At 36.3% G+C, this 21,266-nt stretch overlaps 1 protein-coding gene across 2 annotated transcripts in view; it reads left to right on the top strand.

Moving 5' to 3' along the window:
• The window catches only part of Grm7 (glutamate metabotropic receptor 7), an 837,641-nt gene that overhangs the window by 562,981 nt on the left and 253,394 nt on the right, over nt 1-21,266 (top strand). For both annotated transcript variants that reach the window (XM_027931895.2, XM_027931894.2), the window contains exon 6: nt 19,186-19,386. In XM_027931895.2, coding sequence (XP_027787696.1) covers nt 19,186-19,386 — 201 coding nt within the window. The remainder of the gene's footprint in view (nt 1-19,185; nt 19,387-21,266) is intronic.

Below are 21,266 nucleotides of genomic sequence, written 5' to 3' on the forward strand. Positions count from 1 at the left end.
GGAATATAGAAAAATATTGCATGAATGTTGACAGTGTAGTCCATCATATTTGCTATGAATAACAGATAACTCGAACTTGGTGCTTAGGTGAGAAGGGGCAGATGTATTTGGACCAGGATAGGAATAAGCTCATTATTATAGAGAAAGCAGTATGCATTCAAATGAAAACTTAATATTTGGAGCTCTGACACAATGCTATTATTCTCTAGTACTAACAAACCTCAGAGGCCACAAAACTAGGGTTAGGGGAGCAGCTTTGATTTGAGTAGTGTGGCTTTCCCTCTGAGCAAGCTCCCTGTGAGTTGTAAACATGAGACATGCATTAAGCCAGAAATGCTTTAAGGGCATTACAAGAGTACCAGGTGGGTTCTCCCTTCTGGCTTCCAGTGGAAAGCATTTTGTAAGAAAGAGTACACCCTGTAGGCCATTAAATAGTTTCACTTTTCTCATAAATGCCTTTATACAGTTGATTTGTTTTCATCACTATCCAAACACGGTCCATCTACCACATTTGTGAGTTATGTTCTAAAGTAAATTTCTTGTAACCTCAAAGTGTTCTCCATCTCTGTTGTAGAATTTCACACTTTTCGATTTTGCACCTTGGTTTACATTCTCTGTATTTTCTATTTAGTAAAAATTGAGTCAATAGATCCAGAAGCATGATTAGGTTCATGTGTTCCCCTCTCTCTTTTCTCTCTCCCTCCCTCTTTTTCTACCCCCCAACCTCCTCCTTCTCCTTTCTTTCTTGGAATATTTAACAGGTGATGTTATGACTATTGCATCATGTTACAAATTACCTAAAATCTGTATAATTTTGTGTGTTAAGATCAGAAGAGAAAGTGGTTATATTTGGGAGGCAGAACATTCTGGGGGCAAAAAAAAATTAAGGCAACTCAACTAATTTAAAGTTATATTTTAGTAAAACATTTTACATGCACATACACAAGCATGCATACAATGTTGTTTTCCAAGTTTAACAAATCTTGCTAATATCTAGAAGGAGCAGGAGAAGGAAGAAGAGTAGAGGAGAGAAGGACGGGGGAGGGAAAGGTAAATTGTGGTTCCAGTGTCTTCAGCCTACTGACATCATCTATTCTCTTCTCTTCTCCTTCCTTCCTTAATATTGGGGATTGACCTTAGGGGTATTCCACCACTGAGCTACATTCCCAACCCGTTTTTATTTTGAGAGAGGGCCTCCCTAAATTGCTGATGTTAGCCTCAAACTTGTGATCCTCCTGCCTCAGCCTCCCAAGTCTCTGGGATTATATTATGTTACTCATCTTTCATGATTGTTCCTCCTGTTTTTAGCAATCATTGTAAAAATTGCACAGCCTATTATTTTTATCTCGCATCTCACTGCATTAAATAAATTGATTCCTGAGTGTTTTGATAATTCAGCCTTAATACAGTTTCTGGAGTGACATATGCAGAATTTGGGTAGGCTGTGGGTCGAGAGGCTAGAAATCCAAGGATGGATTTCTTTACTCAGTTCTGGAATGAACTCTTCCCCAGTGACTCTATGGGTTATAAAAAAAAAAAGAGCACTCAAACCCTATAAACAAAAATTTGACCTAAGAATGTAGAGGAGAGAAGATGTATGTGAGAAATTAAAACAAATTATGCATTCTTCTTTCAGAAACCATAGCTTTTTGTTTAGTAGCAAGGTACATTACATTTTATGTTTTAGTTTTCATAGCGAACATTGTGATTAGCTTAGCTGAATTGGTTGGCATTATCCTTGTTTTAGTTAGCTTTTGCATTACTATGACCGAAATACCTTTCAAGAACAACATGGAGGAGGAAAATTTTATTTGATGCTCATGGCTTCTGACTTCTTAGCCTGTAGATGGCTGATTCCGTAGCTATGGGCCCAAGGTAAGGCAGAACATCCTAGCAGAAGGGCATGATGGAAGAGTGATATTTCTGCATTCATGGTATCTGGGAGGCAGAGAGGGCCAAGGGTAAAGGGGATATGGGGGTGGGGGATGTACCCTTCCAGACCACCCCCAGTGACCCACGTCCTCCAGCTATACCCCACCTACAGTTACCACCCAGTTTTCTGTTCAAATGAGGATGGACTGATGAGGTTACAGTTCGCATAACCTTAGCATTTCACCTCTGAATATTGCTACATTAACTGAAGCTTTGGGAGACACCTGAGAGCCAGAGCAGAACAATTCTTAACAGACTGCTCTTGGCAATAGAGAAGTTCCTTGGTTAAGGCTCTCTGGGGATCTTCTACATGTTTGGGGCATTGACCATGGGAGGTGAAACATCTCTCCCTTTTAATGTGCACATGGGACCTAAATCACACTCACCACCCTATTAACCTAGCATTATTTATTGCTTGCATTTTTACATACACTTACCTGGAAATTGAAAATGGAACTGTCCAAGTAAATGTAGTTTTAAGTGAAAATTGAAGAGCCCTCCAGGAAGCATCCTGGAGAAAAAATGGATAGAAATGGGGTGTTTTGGCTAGAAACGGTTTCTCCTTTGCTGGAATTCTTTTAAAATCTTTTAACAATGCACATCTATAATCCCAGTGACTCAGGAGGCTGAGGAAAGAGAATCCCAAGTTCAAAGCCAGCCTCAGCAATTTAGTGAGGCCCTAAGCAATATAGCAAGACCCTTGTCTCTAAATAAAGAATAAAAAGGGCTGGGGATGTAGGTCAGTGGTTAAGTACCCCTGGGTTCAGTCCCTGGTACCCCCCAAAACAAACAAACAAACCCTTACCTTTAACAAAGTCTTCATTATTTCAGTCACAGAACATTGGGATATTAATGGTTCAGTTTCAAATAACTCTTGTTCATATAAGTTGGGAGGTCCTGTGGCCTTTTCACTTTGTAGTTTGGTTGGTTGGTTATTTTCCCCCCCTCAAACCAATGAGCTTTATTGCCTGAAGATTCATAGGTCTTCATGAGTAGGCACACAGTTTGATCTTACATTAAGCATTATTTTTCTGAGCCACTGAGTAAAGAAAGCATCATTGGACATGGAGTCGGCATGTACATGGATGGCCATGCAATTCTCTGTAGAAGGTCTTTGTCACTCAGTGAATGGACTCCTCAGGTAACAACTTATTCGGGGTACATGCTAACTTATTTGTCTATCTTAAATAACATGTGCTTGGGATTTCATTGGATAATACACATTAATCAAAATAATGTCATGGTTAAAGACCAGATGCTAATTTCTTTAATTATTTCTTAACTCTCATGTTGCTAAAATTCTTTTATGTGGTTTGGTTTTTCTGCCAGGCTCTCGGCAATTGTACTGACTAAAAAACTCAGTGAAAGTTCAGGGAAGGATATAATAGTGGCTGCCATAACCTTCTGTTTCCTCCTGTAGGGAACTCTAGTGAAACTTTAGTGAGGATAAGAAAATGTGAATAAAAATCATGGCTTGCATTAACTTGAAGATTATTTGTGATTCAAAACTAAAGCTGTGGGCTGGAGTTGTGGCTCAGGTAGAGCGCTTGCCTAACACATGTGAGGTGCACTGGGTTTGATCATCAGCACCTCATAAAAATGAATAAATAAAATAAAGGTATTATGTCCAACTACAACTAAAAAAAAAACATTAAAAAAAAGCTGAAAATGAAAAGAATTAAAAGGGTAACCTCAAGCACATCACTTTTCCATGTTTAGCTGGGGAGGAAACTATTTGGTTCACTGTCTATAGTGTGCAATGGGGAGTAACAGATGGAAATCAATGGAAAAAATGATAGTATCTCCTCCCAGAGGGTATTAAGAGATAAAAGTGAAACCATAAATGTGCTTTTCATAAGACGTGGCCACAAAAAGTCTACAAATAAACACACAGTGCCCATGGTGCTAGGACCGACTGGGACCCCATCATCCTTTTCCCAGCTTGCTTATCCCATTCAGTTCTCACTCATCGTTACCTAGGAATAGAGGCACAGTTCTGTTCCTGACTCGATGAAGCTCTTCCAGTTTTCCTTCTGTTGATAATATATTTTGCAAGGTCATGGATATTTTTACTTTGGGATTCTGTAAATGTGGTCACTATAGAAGATGCCACTGAAATAAAAAATTGTAAATACCAAATCTTATTTTGCCATTAACATTCATCGTGAGAGGATAAAATGCGAAGTCCACAATTATTTCTCTGTTTCTAAGTTATAGAAGGGATAGCAGTAGTATCTTGCTGAGGTGTAACTGTATCCATATTGTATTTTCAAAATGTTGCAACTTTTCCTAACACTTTCTGGTTCTAACCACCCCGCTGTTGCTGTATCCTCCATATTCAGAATCTAGCAGTTTTGTGGCAACCAAAATGTACCCTCTTTTTAAAAATCCTACAACATTTTTTTCTTTATTAGCATATTTATCCTTTTTCATAGATCCAAACATCAGTTAATTATATATCTCATTACTCAGGACTTTCACCTCAGAAATATTTGAGTGTTGATATTCAATAAAATAAATTTGCTTAGGGATTCCACCTCTTGGGTCCCCTTCTTCCTCCGGGAGAAGTCTTTTCTGCTGTCCTTTAATAAACTTCTAATTTCTACTCAAAAAAATAAAATAAAATAAAATAAATTTGCTTAATGTGAGGTTTAGGAGTGCTACCAGGTGCCTTCTCAGTATAAAAGGCAGATCAGTCTTTTAAAAGGGCCCTTAGCACCAAATGTGCATTATTTCAGAAAGGGCTTTGCAGTGCAAATAACTTGAATTAATATTTGAAATCAGAATAAAAATTGCCATTTTTTTCCCTCCTTTAGAAGCACCAGGGAAGCAGTGGGCCAATTGTTTCAATGCTCTGGACCTTCCTGGTATTTGTATCTAAGTGTGTCTTAGCAGACATTTTTATTGGTTTCCAGGTCTGCCTAGTGCTCTCGCCCCCCCCCCCCAAACATCATTATTTATATTAATAATTTCATGTCAGTGAAATTATTTGTTCAATTTCCACTTCTCTTCCCTAACAATTTGCAGATGCTTCTTCACTGAGGCACATATTCCGAGAAGGAGTGTGTTTGTTTGAATGTGCAAGTTAAGCAGGTACTTCAAAGAAATGCCCTCACTAGCAGTACAAACATTAGAAATTTTGATAGCAAAAGTATTTATGGATTATTCTTGTGTAGGGCAACTGACAATTTATTCAACAGAGGGTTAAAAGAGTGTGCATTTTGAAGATAAATACTGGACTCGAAGTAAAAGTAACAACAGAAGCAGAAAATCAGGAGACTTGGAAAGCTAAGCCTCTTTGCATGCTGGAGGACAGAAGATAATGCCTCAAAGTTCTCATTTCCTCTAAACCCCTAGACTCTTTCCTGGGAAATATGACGAAAGGGATGAAGTACCTATATAAAGAAAGTAAAAGTGTGAAGGAACAAAACAGTGTCTCATGTAATCGGAAAGGTTGAAAGAAGGAGCTGTTAACTGAGAATTAATTGGAAATGCTTTTTTAAAATTTTTTTTGTTGTTGATGGACTTTATTGTCTTTATGTGGTGCTAAGGATTGAATCCAGTGCCTCACACATGCCAGGCAAGCGCGCTACCAATGAACCACAACCCCAGCCCTGGAAATGCTTTTTTAAAAATTCTGTTTCCAACTGTGTTGTTGAAAATAGTTAGTGCCGCATTCCAGCGTGTTGGTAATGTGCTTAATGGTACTCCATTAGAATGTTGCGAATTGGTGCATAAATAGTGCATAAGCAAACCTAGAAGATATTGAGTATCAAGCTTTAATAAGTGGTGGAACGATTTAATATACTCCATGAAAAAAAAATGTAGGGGCTGGGGTTGTGTCTCAGCGGTATAGCACTGGTCTAGCACGTGTGAGGCCCTGGGTTCTATCATCAGCACCACACATAAATAAATAAATTAATTAAATAAAGGTATTGTGTCCAACTAATAATTAATAAAATCAATTAATAAAAAATATTAAATAAAAAACGGGTGTGGTGGCACACACTGTAATCTCAGTGGCTCAGGAGGCTGAGGGAACCAGATAACAAATTCAAGGCCATTCTTGGCAACTTAGTGAGACCCTAAGCAACTTAGCAAGACTTCTATCTTAAAAATAAAAAAGGGCTGGCTTAGTGATTGAGTGCCCCTGGGTTAAATCTCCTGTACAAAAAAACAAAACAAAATAAAACAAAACAAAAACCAAAAAATGAAAAACAAATGGAGGGTGATTTTTTTTAGGCTTAACAATCAGCTCAGATGTATTTTCATGTCCCCACCACATATTCATTATATCATTGTGGATATATACTGTGTATTTTTCTCAGTCCTATACAATAAATACAATAATTGTGGAGTATGTGAGGAGGGAAGGTTTTTATGTCATTGACTAATCTCATGGTAAGAGCAAATAACTTTGTAGAAGTTTGCCAGGAACTCTTTTCTTATTTTTCAGGATTAGAATTGGGTTCCTTAGCTGCTCCTATAACTGTCCCTCAGAGGAAATGGCTTGGGTGACATCAAGTCAGGATGAGCCTCAGGAGACATCCACCAACCCTTCCACGGGTAACCACCAATATTTAAACAGAATCAGATTTCAGTTAGGAAAGGAGGTGCAGGGGCTTGCAGATAACTAGCCAGAGACTGTGGGGTTGATAAAGAATTGTGTCTGTCCTACTAGCGAAAGTAATATTAAAGTGTTTTTTACTTTTTAAATGAACTTGCCATTTCTGATTTTCTTGACATAAGGTTAAGTTTTTTCCAGTTCTGTTAGAGTGACACATTTAACCCTTAAGTCTTCTCAAATCCTTCAGTACACTAACATGCCTGGTGATCCTCCAAGACAGGGATAGATGCCGAGCTGTTTTTCAAATAATAAAATATTTTGTTATTGTGAATAGTTCAGTTATTTTCAGAGCATTCCTTCTGGGACAAATGTCTTCATGAACACAGTTTACATACTGTTTTTATTAGTCTGAATTCATTTAATAGTATATATTTTACAATGGCCATAATGCCTCCAATAGTGCATTTTCTAAGTACCATAAAATATGAGAAATTTGTGAAGTATCATGTTACAAAGTTAATATTTAAAATGGTTAGCTTATAAAATAAGTACAATGGTAATGTTAGAAAAGTAAATACCACAGTATAGCAAAATGACATTGTTAAGATCTGGTTGGTGGGCTCACTGTGAATTTCTTTAACCTTTATGTTTTATTATATTTTTTATAATAGAAGGTTGCAATATAACCAAAAGTCATATAACAAATAGAACAAAACAAAGTATCTTTCATATACTCAAAATCAGTGAGAAGATAAGTGGAAAAGAAAAAAATATATATATGGGGGGAGTTAAAGAGAAGGTACAGTTCAAGGCCACTTTGGACATAAATGTGTGTGTATACATATGTGTGTATAGAGAGCTAGATATATAACTATATTCATATTTCTCTTTATATATGCGCACATGCATATATGTGTTCACACATGCACACATGTATATGTATATATGTACATAAATATATACACACATACACATGTGAGTAAATTAAATACTCTGGCTGAAATTTTCAAGCAACACTTTATAATCTATATGAGAAACATTTTAAAACACTATCAGAGGAAGCCAAATAGATGTGGGAAAATTAAAAGACATGAAGGAAGATATCTTCATTAAGATGTCTATTCTAGGTAAATTCATTAATAAACATGAGGGAAATTCAGTAAACATACCACCATATTGTTTGACTCATTGTTTGGAATCTAAATAATTGTTAAAGGCTATTTCTAAAAAAATAAGCAAAAACGTCCAGGAAAATTAAAAAAAAAAAAATATGCAAGGACTGGGGTTGTAGCTCTTTTTAAAGAGTTCTTGCCTAGCATGTGTGAGGCACTGGGTTTGATTCTGAGCACCACATATAAATAAATAAAATATAGGTCTATCAACAACTAAAAAATATTTTAAAAAAACCCAAACAGATGAACAGTTATGGTAGGAAAGGGGCTATCTCTACTAGATATTTAAACATGTTATTTATCCTTTATAATTAAACTTTTGTGTTAGTGCATGAATAGATAGAAAAGAAGCAGATTTTGATAATCCAGAAATAGAAGCAGATTTTGATAATCCAGAAATAGAAGCAGATTTTGATAATCCAGAAATATACAGAGTTGCATATAGAAATTTAATATGTAATGAGAGAAAGTGACTGTTGTGTGTTATTAATAGAACATCCATTTGGGCACAGTGGAGCATACCTCTAAACCCAGCCACGCTGGAGGCTGAGGCAAGAGGATCACGAATGTAAAGCTCACCTTAGCAACTTAATGAGACCCTGTCACTAAGTGAAATATTAAAAAAGGTCCAGGATGTTGCTCAGTGGTTAAGCACCCCTGAGTTCAATCCCCAGTACCAAAACAAAACAATGCAATGTCCAAAAATTATTTTTACAGTAACTGCATGATCGGAAGTAAAACAGTTATTCATTCTTCACTACACACCTGAATATATTCCAAGTCCATCAAATGTTGATCTTTACATTATAGAGTTACTAGAAGAAAACATAAGGGGAGGGGAGGGGAAGGGGGGATAGGAAGGGCAGCAGAATAAAACAGACATTATTATTGCTGTATGTATATAGGTGAATGTATGACCAATGTGATTCTGCAACTTGTACAATCAGAAAAATGAGAAATTATACCCCATTTGATTCAAATGTATGAATTGTCAAGATCATTGTACTGTCGTGTGTAACTAATAAAAAAATAAATTAAAAAAACCCATAAATGGAACCTGAAGTGGTACATTTTTTTCTTGCCATGATTGAGAATCCAGATGTAATGAGGGAAAAAAAATCAATAAATTTTATTAGACAAAGTTTAATGGAACAAAATTGTATTAAAAAAGCACGAAAAATATTTGCAACTTAATCTCTAAGAATTAATCTGTCTAATGCAGTTTTTAAAAATAGAAAATAACTTAAAATTAAATTGTCTCAATTATGCACAATTTGCACAAAATAGAAACCATTTGCATCTTTCTGTGTGCAAAGATGTTTCAACTCCCACATAAGAAAAAAAAATTGCAAATAAAAATCTATTCACTGGTGGCTTTTATTACATATGTGATAAATGCAAATTCTAGACTGAAATTATATCTAGTTTGAAATGAAAATCTCATCTCTTGCACAAAAGCGAAATGGTACAACCCCTTCAGAGGAGTTGGCTATTATATGGCAAAAATTCAGGTGAAATTTACTCATTAAAAAAGCAATCCCTCTTCCCAGAATCCATCCCCAAAACACACAAAAAATGAAGAAAGCAAAGTCTGTACACCAGACTGTGTATTACACTGTTCTATTCAGATTATTTATTAGACGAGGTTGTTTTAAGAACATCATTTGCATAGTATTAGAATAAAGCAAATGAGTAATCATGACACTGTCTCTAAGAACCAGCATTTTCCTTTTAAAGTAGTAAAAAAATACCAAGTTAAATAAAAACCCCACAGTCTTGAATTTTATTTGAAAGTAGCACTATGAATGTGCTATAAAGCCCTCATTTCTGTGACATGCAGGGAGCATCAGGTTGATATGTAAATGAGCTTCACATGAAACAAAGTGTCTGAGAGATTAATGTATAATCTTGATAAGAGAAATACAAATTTCTTATTTGTATTTTTCATGAATTTCTTACACATATTATGCTTCACTTTTTTTTTAGTACCACACTAAATAGCAGAACCAGTTTATTTTTGCTTCAACCTTCAAACAAAATTTAAAACATATAAGAAAGAAAGCCTGTTGATTTTAAATGTATTTCTTCCTTTCTAATGTTCCAAGTCTTTATCTTTTGTTTCCTTTCTGCTTAAGAACTGTCTTTAGCCATTCCTGAGGAGTAGTCTGCTGGTAACAAATTATCTTTTCCCCCTTTTATCTGAGAATGTCTTGATGTCCTTCTTTATTCTTAAAGGATTTTTTTACTGTATATAGAATTCTTCTTTTTCTTACAACTCTTGAAAAACGTACAACTTCCTTCTGGCCTTTCCCAGTTCTGATGAGGAATCTGCTATCCTTCAAATTGTTTTTTCCCTAGGGTAAGATGTCATTTCTCTCTTGCTGCTTTCAAGGTATTTTTCTCTGCCTTTATTCTTCATAAATGAGTATACTATGTTTTTTGCATTGGTTTTTAGTTTTCAATTCACTTAGCTTCTTTATTTTTTGTCTTTTGTCAAATTTGGAAAGAATTCAGCTATTATTTCTTAAAGCACATATTCAGTCTTGGCATCTTTTTCCTCTCTTGGAACTCTGATGACAAAAGTATTGTATTTTTATTACAGTCCAACTGGTACCTGAAGCTTTGTTCATTTTTTGTCTATGTTCTCTCAGCTGTTCAGATTAGATAAGTTTTTTATTTTACCTTCCAGTTCATGGATTATTTCCTCTGTCCCCTCCATTTTGTGGTTAAGCCCATCTTTTTAATTATGTATTATGACTATTATATAGTATTTTTTATTCTAACTTGTTACATATGATGGCAGAATGCAATTCATTTCACACTACACATATACAGCACGATTTTTCAAGTCACTGATTGTACATAAAGTATTTTCACACCATTCATACATGTATTTAGGGTAAGGATATCAATCTCATTTCACCATCTTTCTTAGCCCCTTTCCCCCTCACTTCCACTCCCTCCCCTTTGCCCTATCTAGAGTTCATCTAATCTTCCCATGTTGCTGCTCCCAACCCCACTATCAATCAGCCTCCTTATACCAGAGAAAACATTCGGCATTTGGTTTTTTGGGATTATCTAATTTCACTTAGCATTATCTTCTCTAACTCCATCCATTTACCTGCAAATGCCATGATTTTATTCTCTTTGATTGCTGAGTAATATTCTATTGTGTATATATGCCACATTTTATTATCCATTCATCTGCTGAAGGGCATCTAGGTTGGTTCCACAGTTTAGCTATTGTGAATTGTGCTGCTATAAACATTGATGTGGCTGTGTCCCTATAGAGTGCTGATTTTAAGTCCTTTGGGTATATCCAAAGAGAGGGATAGCTGGGTCAAAGGGTGGTTCCATTCCCAGTTTTCCAAGGAATCTCCATACTGCTTTCCAGATAGGCTGCACCATTTTGCAGTCCCACCAGCAACACATGAGTGTGCCTTTTTCCCCACATCTTCGCCAACACTTATTGTTGTTTGTCTTCATAATAGCTGCCATTCTGACTGGAGTGAGATGAAATCGTAGAATAGTTTTGATTTGCATTTAATAAGTGACTAGAGATGTTGAATATTTTTTTTTCATATATTTGAGAAGTGTCTATTCAGTTCTTTGGCCCATTTATTGATCAGGTTATTGTTTTGGTTGTTTTTTGTTTGTTTTTGTTTTTGGTGTTTGGCTTTTTGAGTTTTTTTTAATATACTCTAGAGATTAGTGCTCTATCTGATGTGCAAGTGGTAACAATTTGCTCCCATGCTGTAGGCTCTCGATTCACCTCACTGATTGTTTCTTTGGCTGAGAAGAAGCTTTTTAGTTTGAGTTCATCCCATTTATTGATTCTTGATATTCTTATACTATAGGAGGCTTATTAAGGAAGTAGGGGCCTAATCTGATATGATGGAGATTTGGGCCTACATTTTCTTCTCTTAGACGCAAGGTCTCTGGTTTAATTCCTAGGTCCTTGATCCACTTTGAGTTGAGTTTTGTGCATGGTGAGAGAGAGGGGTGTAATTTCATTTTGTTGCATATGGATTTCCAGTTCTCCCAGCACCATTTGTTGAAAAGACTGTCTTTATTCCAATGCATGTTTTTGGTGCCTTTATCTAATATAGGATAACTGTAATTATGTCGGTTATTCTCTGTGTCCTCTCTTCAGTACCATTGGTCTATCAGTCTATTTTGGTGCCAATACCATGCTGTTTTTGTTACTATTGCTCTATGGTATAGTTTAAGGTCTGGTATCGTGATGCCACCTGCTTCACTCTTCTTGCTGAGGATTGCTTTAGCTATTCTGAGTCTCTTATTTTTCCAGATGAATTTCATGACTGCTTTTTCTATTTCTATGAGGAATGTCATTGGGACTTTGATCAGAATTGCATTAAATCTGTATCGTGCTTTTTGGTAGTATGGTCATTTGACAATACTAATTCTGACTATCCAAGATCAAGGTAGATCTTTCCACCTTCTAAGGTCTTCTTTAGTTTCTTTCTTTAGCATTCGGTAGTTTTTGTTGTAGAGGTATTTCACCTCTTATGTTAGGTTGATTTCCACCCCCCCTTTTTTTGAGGCTATTGTATATGGGGTAGTTTTCCTTTTAGAGGATTTGTCACTGATATACAAAAATGCCTTTGATTTATGGGTGTTGATTTTATATCCTGCTACTTCGTTGAATTCATTTACTAGTTCTAGATGTTTTCTGGTGGAATTTTTTGCATCTTCTACTCATGTCAGCAAACAGTGATAATTTGAGTTCTTCTTTTCTTATCGGTGTCCTTTTAAATTCTTTCATCTAATTGCTCTGGCCAGTGTTTCTCAAAAACTGTGTTAAATAGAAATGGTGAAATACGGCATACCTGTCTTGTTCCAGTTTCTAGAGGGAATGCTTTCAGTTTTTCACCATTTAGAATGATGTTGTCTTGGGGCTTAGCTTTTATAATGTTGAGATATTTTCCTGTTACCCCTAGTTTTTGTAGTGTTTTGAACATGAAGGGGTGCTGTATTTTGTTGAATGCTTTTTCTCCATCTACTGAGATGATCATATGGTTCTTATCTTTAAGTCTATTGATGTGATGAATTACATTTATTGATTTCCATATGTTGAACCAACCTTGCAATCCTGGGATGCACCCCATTTGATCGGGGTGCACTACCTTTATGATATGTTTTTGTATTTGATTAGACAGAATTTTATTGAGAATTTTTGCATCTATGTTTGTTAGAGATATTGGTCTGAAGTTTTCTTTCTTTGATGTGTCTTTTGCCTGGTTTTGGAATCAGTGTGATATTGGCTTCATAGAATGATTTTGGAGGTGCTCCTCATTTTCTATTTCCTGAAATAAATTGAAGAGTATTGGTATTCTTCTTCAAAGGTCTTGTAGAACTTGGCTGTGTATATAACTGGTCCTGGGCTTTTCCTGGCTGGTAAGCTTATGATGGTGTCTTTTATTTCATCGCTTAAAATTGATCTGTTTAAGTTGTGTATACCATCCTGATTCAATTTGGGCAAATCATATAACTCTAGAAATTTGTCAATGCCTTCAATATCTTCTATTTCATTGGAGTACAAGTTTTCAAAATAATTTCTAATTATCTTCTGTATTTCTGTAGTGTCTGTCATGATATTTCCTTTTTTATCATGCATGACAGTAATTTGAGTTTTCTCTCTCCTCTTTGCTAGCTTGGCTAAGACTTGATCAATTTTATTTATTTTTTCAAAGTACCAACTTTTTGTTGTGTCAATTTTTTCAATTGTTTCTTTCAATTTCATTGATTTCAGCTCTAATTTTAATTATTTCCTATCTTCCACTATCTTTTGGTGTTGATTTGTTCTTTTTTTTTCCCCTAAGGCTTTGAGATGTAATGTTAAGTCTTTTATTTGTTGACTTTTTCTTGTTTTAAGGAATGAACTCCATGCAATGAACTTTCCTCTTAGTATTGCCTTCATAGTGTCCCAGAGATTTTGATACATCGTATCTCGGTTCTCCTTCACCTCTAAGAATTTTTTAATCTCCTCCTTGATGTCTTTTGCAACCAATTTTTCATTTAGTAACATATATTATCTCCAGGTATTGGAATAGCTTTTTTTTAATCTTATTATTGATTTCTAATTTAATTCCATTATGATCTGATAGAATGCAGGATAGTAGCTCCACTTTTTTATATTTGCTAAGAGTTGCTTTGTGGCATAATATATGGTCTGTTTTAGAGAAGGATTCATGTGCTACTGAGAAGAAAGCGTATTCATTCATTGAAGGATTAAATATATGTCAGTTAAGTCTAAATTATTGATTGTATTATTGAATTCTACAGTTTCTTTGTTCAGCTTTTGTTTGGATGATCTATCCAGTGGTCAAAGATGTGTGTTAAAGTTACCCAGAATTATTGTGTTGTTGTCTATTTGATTCTTGAACTTGAGAAGAGGGTTTTTTTTTTTTTTTGTTGTTGTTGTTTTTTTTTTTGTGACTGTAGATGCTCCATTGTTTGGGGCATATAAATTTATTATTATGTCTTGTTTATGAATGTTTCCCTTAAGCAGTATAAAATATCCTTCTTTATCCCTTTTGATTAACTTTGGCTTTAAGTCTACTTTATTTGATATGAGGATGGAAACCCCTGCTTGCTTCCACAGTCCATGTGAGTGGTGTGATTTTTTTTCCCATCCTTTCACCTTCAGTCTGTGGATGTCTTTTCCTATGAGTCTAGTCTCTTGGAGGCAGCGTATTGTTGGGTCTTTTTAAAAAAAAAAAAAAATCCAATCTGTCTGCGTCTTTTGTTTGGTGAGTTTAGGCCATTAACATTCAGGGTTGTTATTGAGACATGACTTATATTCCCAGCCATTTTTATTTATTTTTGGTATTTAAACTGACTTGGTTTCCCCTTTGATTAGTTTTTCCTGTAGTGTAATACCTCCCTTGCTGATTTTCTTTGTTGTTTTTCAGTTCCTCTTCATGGAATATTTTGCCAAGGATGTTCTGTAGTACAGGCTTTCGAGTTGTAAATTCTTTTAACTTTTGTTTATTGTGGAAGATTTTTATTTCATCATTAAATCTAAAGCTTAAATTTGCTGGATATAAGATTCTTGGTTGGCATCCATTTTCTTTCAGAGCTTGATACATGTTGTTCAAGGATCTTCTAGCTTTCAGGGTCTGGAATGAAATATCTGCCCATAATCTAATGGTTTCCCCCTATATGTTATCTGATTCCTTTCTCTCATGGCTTTTAAGAGTCTCTCCTTATTCTCTGTGTTAGGCATTTTCATTATAATGTGCCTTTTGTGGATCTGTTGTGATTTTATACATTTGGTGTCCCAAAAGACTCTTGAATTTGGTTTTCTAATTCATTCTTCATGTTTGGGAAATTTTCTGATATTATTTCAGTGTATTGATTGCTCATTCCTTTGGTTTGGAACTCTATGCTTTCCTCTATCCCAATAACTCTTAAATTTGGTCTTTTTATGCTATCCCATATTTCTTGAATGTTCTGCTCATGGTTTCTTACCATTTACACCATGTGGTCTACATTCTTTTCAAGATCATATATTTTGTCTTCATAGTCTGATATCCTGTCTTCCCAGTGGTCTAATCTATTAGTGATACTTTTAATTTAATTTATTGTTTCTTTCATTTCAAGGATTTGTTGTTGTTGTTTTTAACCTCTGTCTCCCTATTGAAGTGATCTTTTGCTTCCTGTGCTTTTTTTTTGTATGTAGCCCTTTGTCAAAATGATCTTTTGCTGCTTATATTTGCTCTCTTATATCATCCTTTAATTCACAGAACATTTAATTGTGTACATTCTGAACTCCTTCTCTGTAATTTCTTCTGCTGCGCTGGCCATGGATTCTAATAATGTGGTGTTTGAGCACTTTCCTCCCTGTCTTTTCATGTTGCTGTGTGTCTTCCTTTCTAGCACTGTGGATCCTAGGCATTACCATTTTTATCTATAGGCTTATAGTGCTCCTGTAGGGATCCAATACCTCTCCTTTGAGGTGAAGGACAATGTTATCAGATCCCAATATAAGCAATATACACCCTAAAAACAAATGTTTGCTATAAAGATGTTTACACTTTGGTCACAATGTATAGAAATGGTGAATTCAATTATTATCTACAATTTACTCAGTAAGTTTATAGAAGGGTCTACAGGTTCTGTTGGTGGACAAAGAACCAGGAATGAAGAGTAGGGATAATATGCTGAGGAGGTAGAAGGTGAGGATATAGAGTTGTTATTTCTTAGGAAGTGTGAAAGAGAAATCTAAAGAGGAAGATTAGTAGCAGGAAAAGGGAGAGGAAGTAATTTTGGGTAGACAAAAGTAAGTGGGAAGATAGTACACTACAAACAACAAAAACGCATATATATATTAACAAAAAATATTAAAATAGTAGAAATTGGTGAAAAAAAAATATACAACATAGGCTTAATATACTATTCAGATGTCCCAGTCCTCAAAATCCTCTTGGTTTCACATATGTTGGGGGTGTGAGGGCAGGAGAATAGAGAGGGAGAGGGAAAAAAAATTTTTTTGAAGGAAGAAACAGGAATTGTTTTGGTTGGAAATTAGTATCATTCCTGCTTCCTTTCTTATCCAATAGATGGGGTTGTCTATCATTAGCTGGTGTCTCTGCCCTAAGGATGGTGAAGGTAACCTGGGTGTCACTGTGCCAGGGTAGCAGCTGCAGGGGAGAGGGGTGGGTTAGAAACTGGGTACCTGGCCAGCTGGAATTCCAAACTGGGAGTTTCCCTCACTGAAGTTGGTGATGAAAGTGACCCAAGATGGAGATGCCTGCTTTCAGTGGTGGGGTGTCGGGTTGGGTGCCAGGAGCCGAGCGATGGCATTGGCTAAGGAGTTCAGTAGACGAGCTCTGTGGCGTGCAGTGTGTGGCTGTCGGCTGTCTTCAGAGCTTGTGTGAGGTTCTTGGGTGCACGCAGGCTACTGTGCATAGGGGACTATCTATGCTGCTTCAGTGTCCCAAGATGGTGGTGACTGGGGAAGCCCCACTTTGATAGCTGGGGGTCCACATGGGATGTCAACCAGAGTTTCAATGTGTGGAAAGCTGCTGGATGTCCTATCTGGGAGTGGCCTTGATGATTTCTGCTCAGGTGGATGGCTTTTGTTATGCACCGGTGCTGATGGTCCTGCTCAGGCACCTGGTAGTCCTGCATGGTTGAGTATTTGGGAGACCTGCTCTGACAGGCCTGGAGCCTGCATAGGCACAGTGGCTGTGATTCCTGCGCAGGAGCAAGAATAACGCTCACAGAGAAGCAGTATTCTCATTACTCGAATCCTAGGTCATGGAGAGAGACAGAAGTCTGCTTCCCTCTGGCCCACCATCTTGGATCCTCTATGCTTCACATTTTTATAAATGGTCTAAAAAAAATCTTTCAGGAAGGAAACCTACACATTAAAAAAATTAGTTGTACATGGACACAATACCTTCTATTATTATTATTATTATTATTATTATTATTATTATTATTATTCATTTATTTTTAGGTGTTGCTGAGGATTGAACCCAGTGCCTTACATGTGCTAGGCAAGTGCTCTACCACTGAGCCACAAACACAGCGATACACATGGTTTTAACACAGTGGATGTCAAGAGCCCCTTGTATCTGGGAGCACTGGCACATGCCTGTGATTCCAGCTGTTAGGGAGGCTGAGACAGGATCTCAAGTTCCAGGCTGGCCTGAGAAACTTAGTGAGACTTTGTTTCGAAATAAAAAAATAAAAATGGCTGGGAATGGAGCTCAATGGTAGAGTACCCCAATACTTTAACAAAAAAAAGTCCTGTGTTTTGCAGGGCAGGGTTTGGGGTCTGGAATTCCTACTGCTCTTCACTACACATGTGTGCCATAGAAGATTATTGTGGAAAGATCACTGAGAGTGAAACTCAATCTATGACTACTTAAGCTTCATAGAGGGACAGGAGATCTAAAGAAAATAAACAGTATTGTGTACTTAATACAAGTTGTGTAGGGCTGGGGATAGAAGAGGAAAGAATGAAAGAAGAAAAATGTCTGTAGCCATTTAAAAAAATCTATCTTTAATGTTTTGATAGAAGTTTGAAATGTTCTATGGAAAAAATATTTAATTAGTATTGAAGGGCAAAGTGTAGGAGACCTTTATGTTGTGTTTTATATGGGTGAAAAGAAAGAGGATATCTCCAGGAAATGAAAGAACAAAATCTTATTAACAGAAAGATCAGTCATCTGTATTTGGAAGGGAAAAAGTATATAGAAAAAGGATGGGCAGGGTCAGCCTCGTGAAATGAACATGGGCTTTGGGGCCTGGGGACCCTAAGTCTTTGTGATTGCTCTACCTGTAAATGATCATGGGAAGGTAATTTAGTCACTAGAAGCCTCAGCTTTGCCTTGAGTGGAATAAGAAAAAATAACATGAAACTCACAAACTATGGATGAGATAATAATTTCAAAAATGCATTGTTTCCAAAACAGCATGGGGACTTAATCAATGTCAGTCTGTTGTTGTTAGGCAGCTGAGGGCAAAGGAGGGAATACTTTTTGTTGTCAGGGGAACAGATTAGGTTCTGTTTTTTTTTTTTTTTTTTTTTAAATATAGTTAGTGCAGAGTCAAGAAAGGATTTTGAGAACAGGGTTGGGGTGGTCAGCTCTGCAGTTTATAATGGGGAATATGGAGGAATGAATAATCGCAGGTAGATAGCAAACATTGGACCCCGATAATTATAAGTAGAGCTACAGCAGAGAGTCCAGAACAGTTCAGTGTTTCAGAGGTAGAATTGATAGGACCCGGCTGTTCCATTAGGTCAATATACGTGAAAAAGTTAGGAGTGAGAGAATAAAAACAGACACCAGGGTTTCTCTCCTGAGCAACTTGAGTCTTTCATAATACCTACAGTTCAGATAGGCAGTGTGGTAGGGGGAGTAGGTATACAAAAGGAGTTCAGGTGTGGTATTTAGAATGTTTTCTATCATTTTCCTAATGGCCTTTAAAGATCTGAATTTGAATGTGGCAACTCTGTTTCTGACTCCAAATCCCTTATTTCTATGTTACCATTATATTTTGGATAGTGTGTTGATTTATTGCAAAAGCTGCCATTGTGACCCTTTGAAGTACTGCTTCTAAAGTTTATTTAATAAGCTGGGCAAAGTGGAGCACACCTGCAATCTAGGCTGATGCAGGAGGATTGCAAGTTTAAGGCCAGCCCCAGCAACTTAGCAAGACTCTCAAAAAATAAAAAAGTACTGGGGATGTGGCTCATTGATAATGCATTCCTGATAATCTACTACCCCCCCTGCCCCCCAAAATAAATAAATAAATAAACTTTATCTAATAAATCAGGGTAGTTAGTGTAATGTGCTCCAAAGCAAAATACCACAACTCTGAAGATCAACTGAAATGGAAGCCAAATGTGGCTAAGTGGCTTGCATTATGTGTTCCTTAGAGCTTTCATTTCTTAATGCTCCATTGAAAGTCAATGCAAATTTAGACCTTCTACTCAACACCAATCTTGGTGCATGTGTTTCTTGTTTTAATGTGCAGGACAGGAGAGAATTGGAAAAGATTCCAACTATGAGCAGGAGGGTAAAGTTCAGTTCGTGATCGATGCTGTATACGCTATGGCACATGCTCTTCACCACATGAACAAGGATCTCTGTGCTGATTACCGGGGTGTGTGCCCAGAAATGGAGCAAGCTGGGGGCAAGAAGTTGTTGAAGTATATCCGCAATGTTAACTTCAATGGTGAGTCCCTACCATCTGAACTTTCTGGAATCCAAAATGGTTGGCACTCCATGTTTCATAAATCAAATAGTTGCATTATTATTTGAACTTGAGCTTGTGTCAAAACCTGGTAGATTATGTAATTTTGAATGATTGAGTCAGTGCATGAATTAATTCATATTTGGGGGTTGTAGTTCATTCTCATGTTGACATAGAGAAATTCTTGCACAAAGCCAAATTCTTCCTTTATAAATGTGAGTAAGGGAGGAAAGGAAGGGAAAGGGACAGTATGGCTGCTTAAACTCCAAGCGTTATATCCACAGTCCAGTCATGTAAGAGGAGAGGGTGGAGGGTACCCCACCCTTCACATGACCAAATTGCTATAGGTACCCAAGGTAATAGAAGTAGTAATTGCAATTTGCCACTCTAACCACATTTCACAGTACAAACTTATTTCTCAAACTACAGAATGCAACTATAAATTAATAGGTTAAATAAAAGAGGTGAGGAGAGATAAATAGAAAAATCGGTAAACAATTTAGAAGACTTTGGTGGAGAGGGGAGAAATACCATTTCTTTCACAGTACCTTTAAGTATTATCTTGACTCTTAGAACATTTTAATGTTTCATGTCCCCTAACTAAACAAATAAGTCAAATAAACCTCAGTGTAGAACACAAGATTCAACATATTTGTTACCAAATGTTCTTAACTATATCACAAATTAATAATATAATGACACTAAAGGGGAAAAAAGAAGAAAAATAAATGCAAGAAATTTTTAGAAAATAGTATTTAGTTGTATAAGGTATGGCTACAGAAAAATAACATGGATATTATACAGTTGCTAGTAAATATGTTGGATTTTTCTCATTGTGGATAATGAGAGCCAGGTTTCTCTTTGGCGGAGATAGAAATTACTGATAAATTAAGGGTAGAATGAACTGTGTTGTGTCAGATTAGATTTAAAGATATCTGCATTTCTTCATATACATACACATGAGTAGTTACAGGAACAGATATGTATTGAATGTATCTATTTACTTGTACCACCTAGGTATGTCCACTGAGTGGCCTAGGGACAGTGGCACCTCAGGAAAAAATAACATGTGGCACTCAGATCTTATTTACAAATACCATTCTCCAGGAAAAAGAATCAGAGTTCCTTAGAGAAATGGAATCCACGGCCAGTGCAGAGAAAATACAGTATGTACTTCAGATATTCTGTGCCAGAAAGAAAGAATGCTACTGGTAGAGGGGTTACAAAAGCTGCCTTTCTAGGAAGAGAGAACTCAGAAACTAGTGGGATTGTGTGACAAGGGCACAGATCAACTTGGAAGAGGTCTCATTTGCCAATTCTGGGACCAAGTGGGTTATAATTCATAAAGGAAAGTAAATATCCATAAGTCCATACTTGTATAAATAATAATTGGATTGAATAAACAAATGTGAGAGAATGGGTGGCATGATAGAATGACAGAAAGACGGAAATGAAAAATCACCATTTGCAAAGGCCTCAGTAATCATTGTTTCTGGCAAGAATCATTGAATGCTTAAGTTATTGGGTTAAAGTATAAACAGAAATAAGGTGTTTTCTTAGTCTCAAAAGTATCTTCAATTGGGATACATATTAATTTCTAAGGTGAAAACAGTAGCTTTGAAGTGGAGGAAACTTCAAGACAGCTCCTTGAACAAGTGATCAAGGTGAACGAAACCAGTAATAACTTATCGTTGTCATTTGTGTCTTGATACTGTGCACAGGCACTGTTAGAGCATCATGTCTGAGGCCTTATTGCAAAAAATAAATATCTTGCATAAGTCATAATATAAGAAATGTACAATAATATATAGGAAACATTAGGCGAATCCAATTCAAAGTTGTTTAAGAAAATCATTGACCAG

The sequence above is a fragment of the Marmota flaviventris genome, chromosome 20 (genome assembly GCF_047511675.1).
Source record: "Marmota flaviventris isolate mMarFla1 chromosome 20, mMarFla1.hap1, whole genome shotgun sequence".
Classification (NCBI taxonomy): Eukaryota; Metazoa; Chordata; class Mammalia; order Rodentia; family Sciuridae; genus Marmota; species Marmota flaviventris.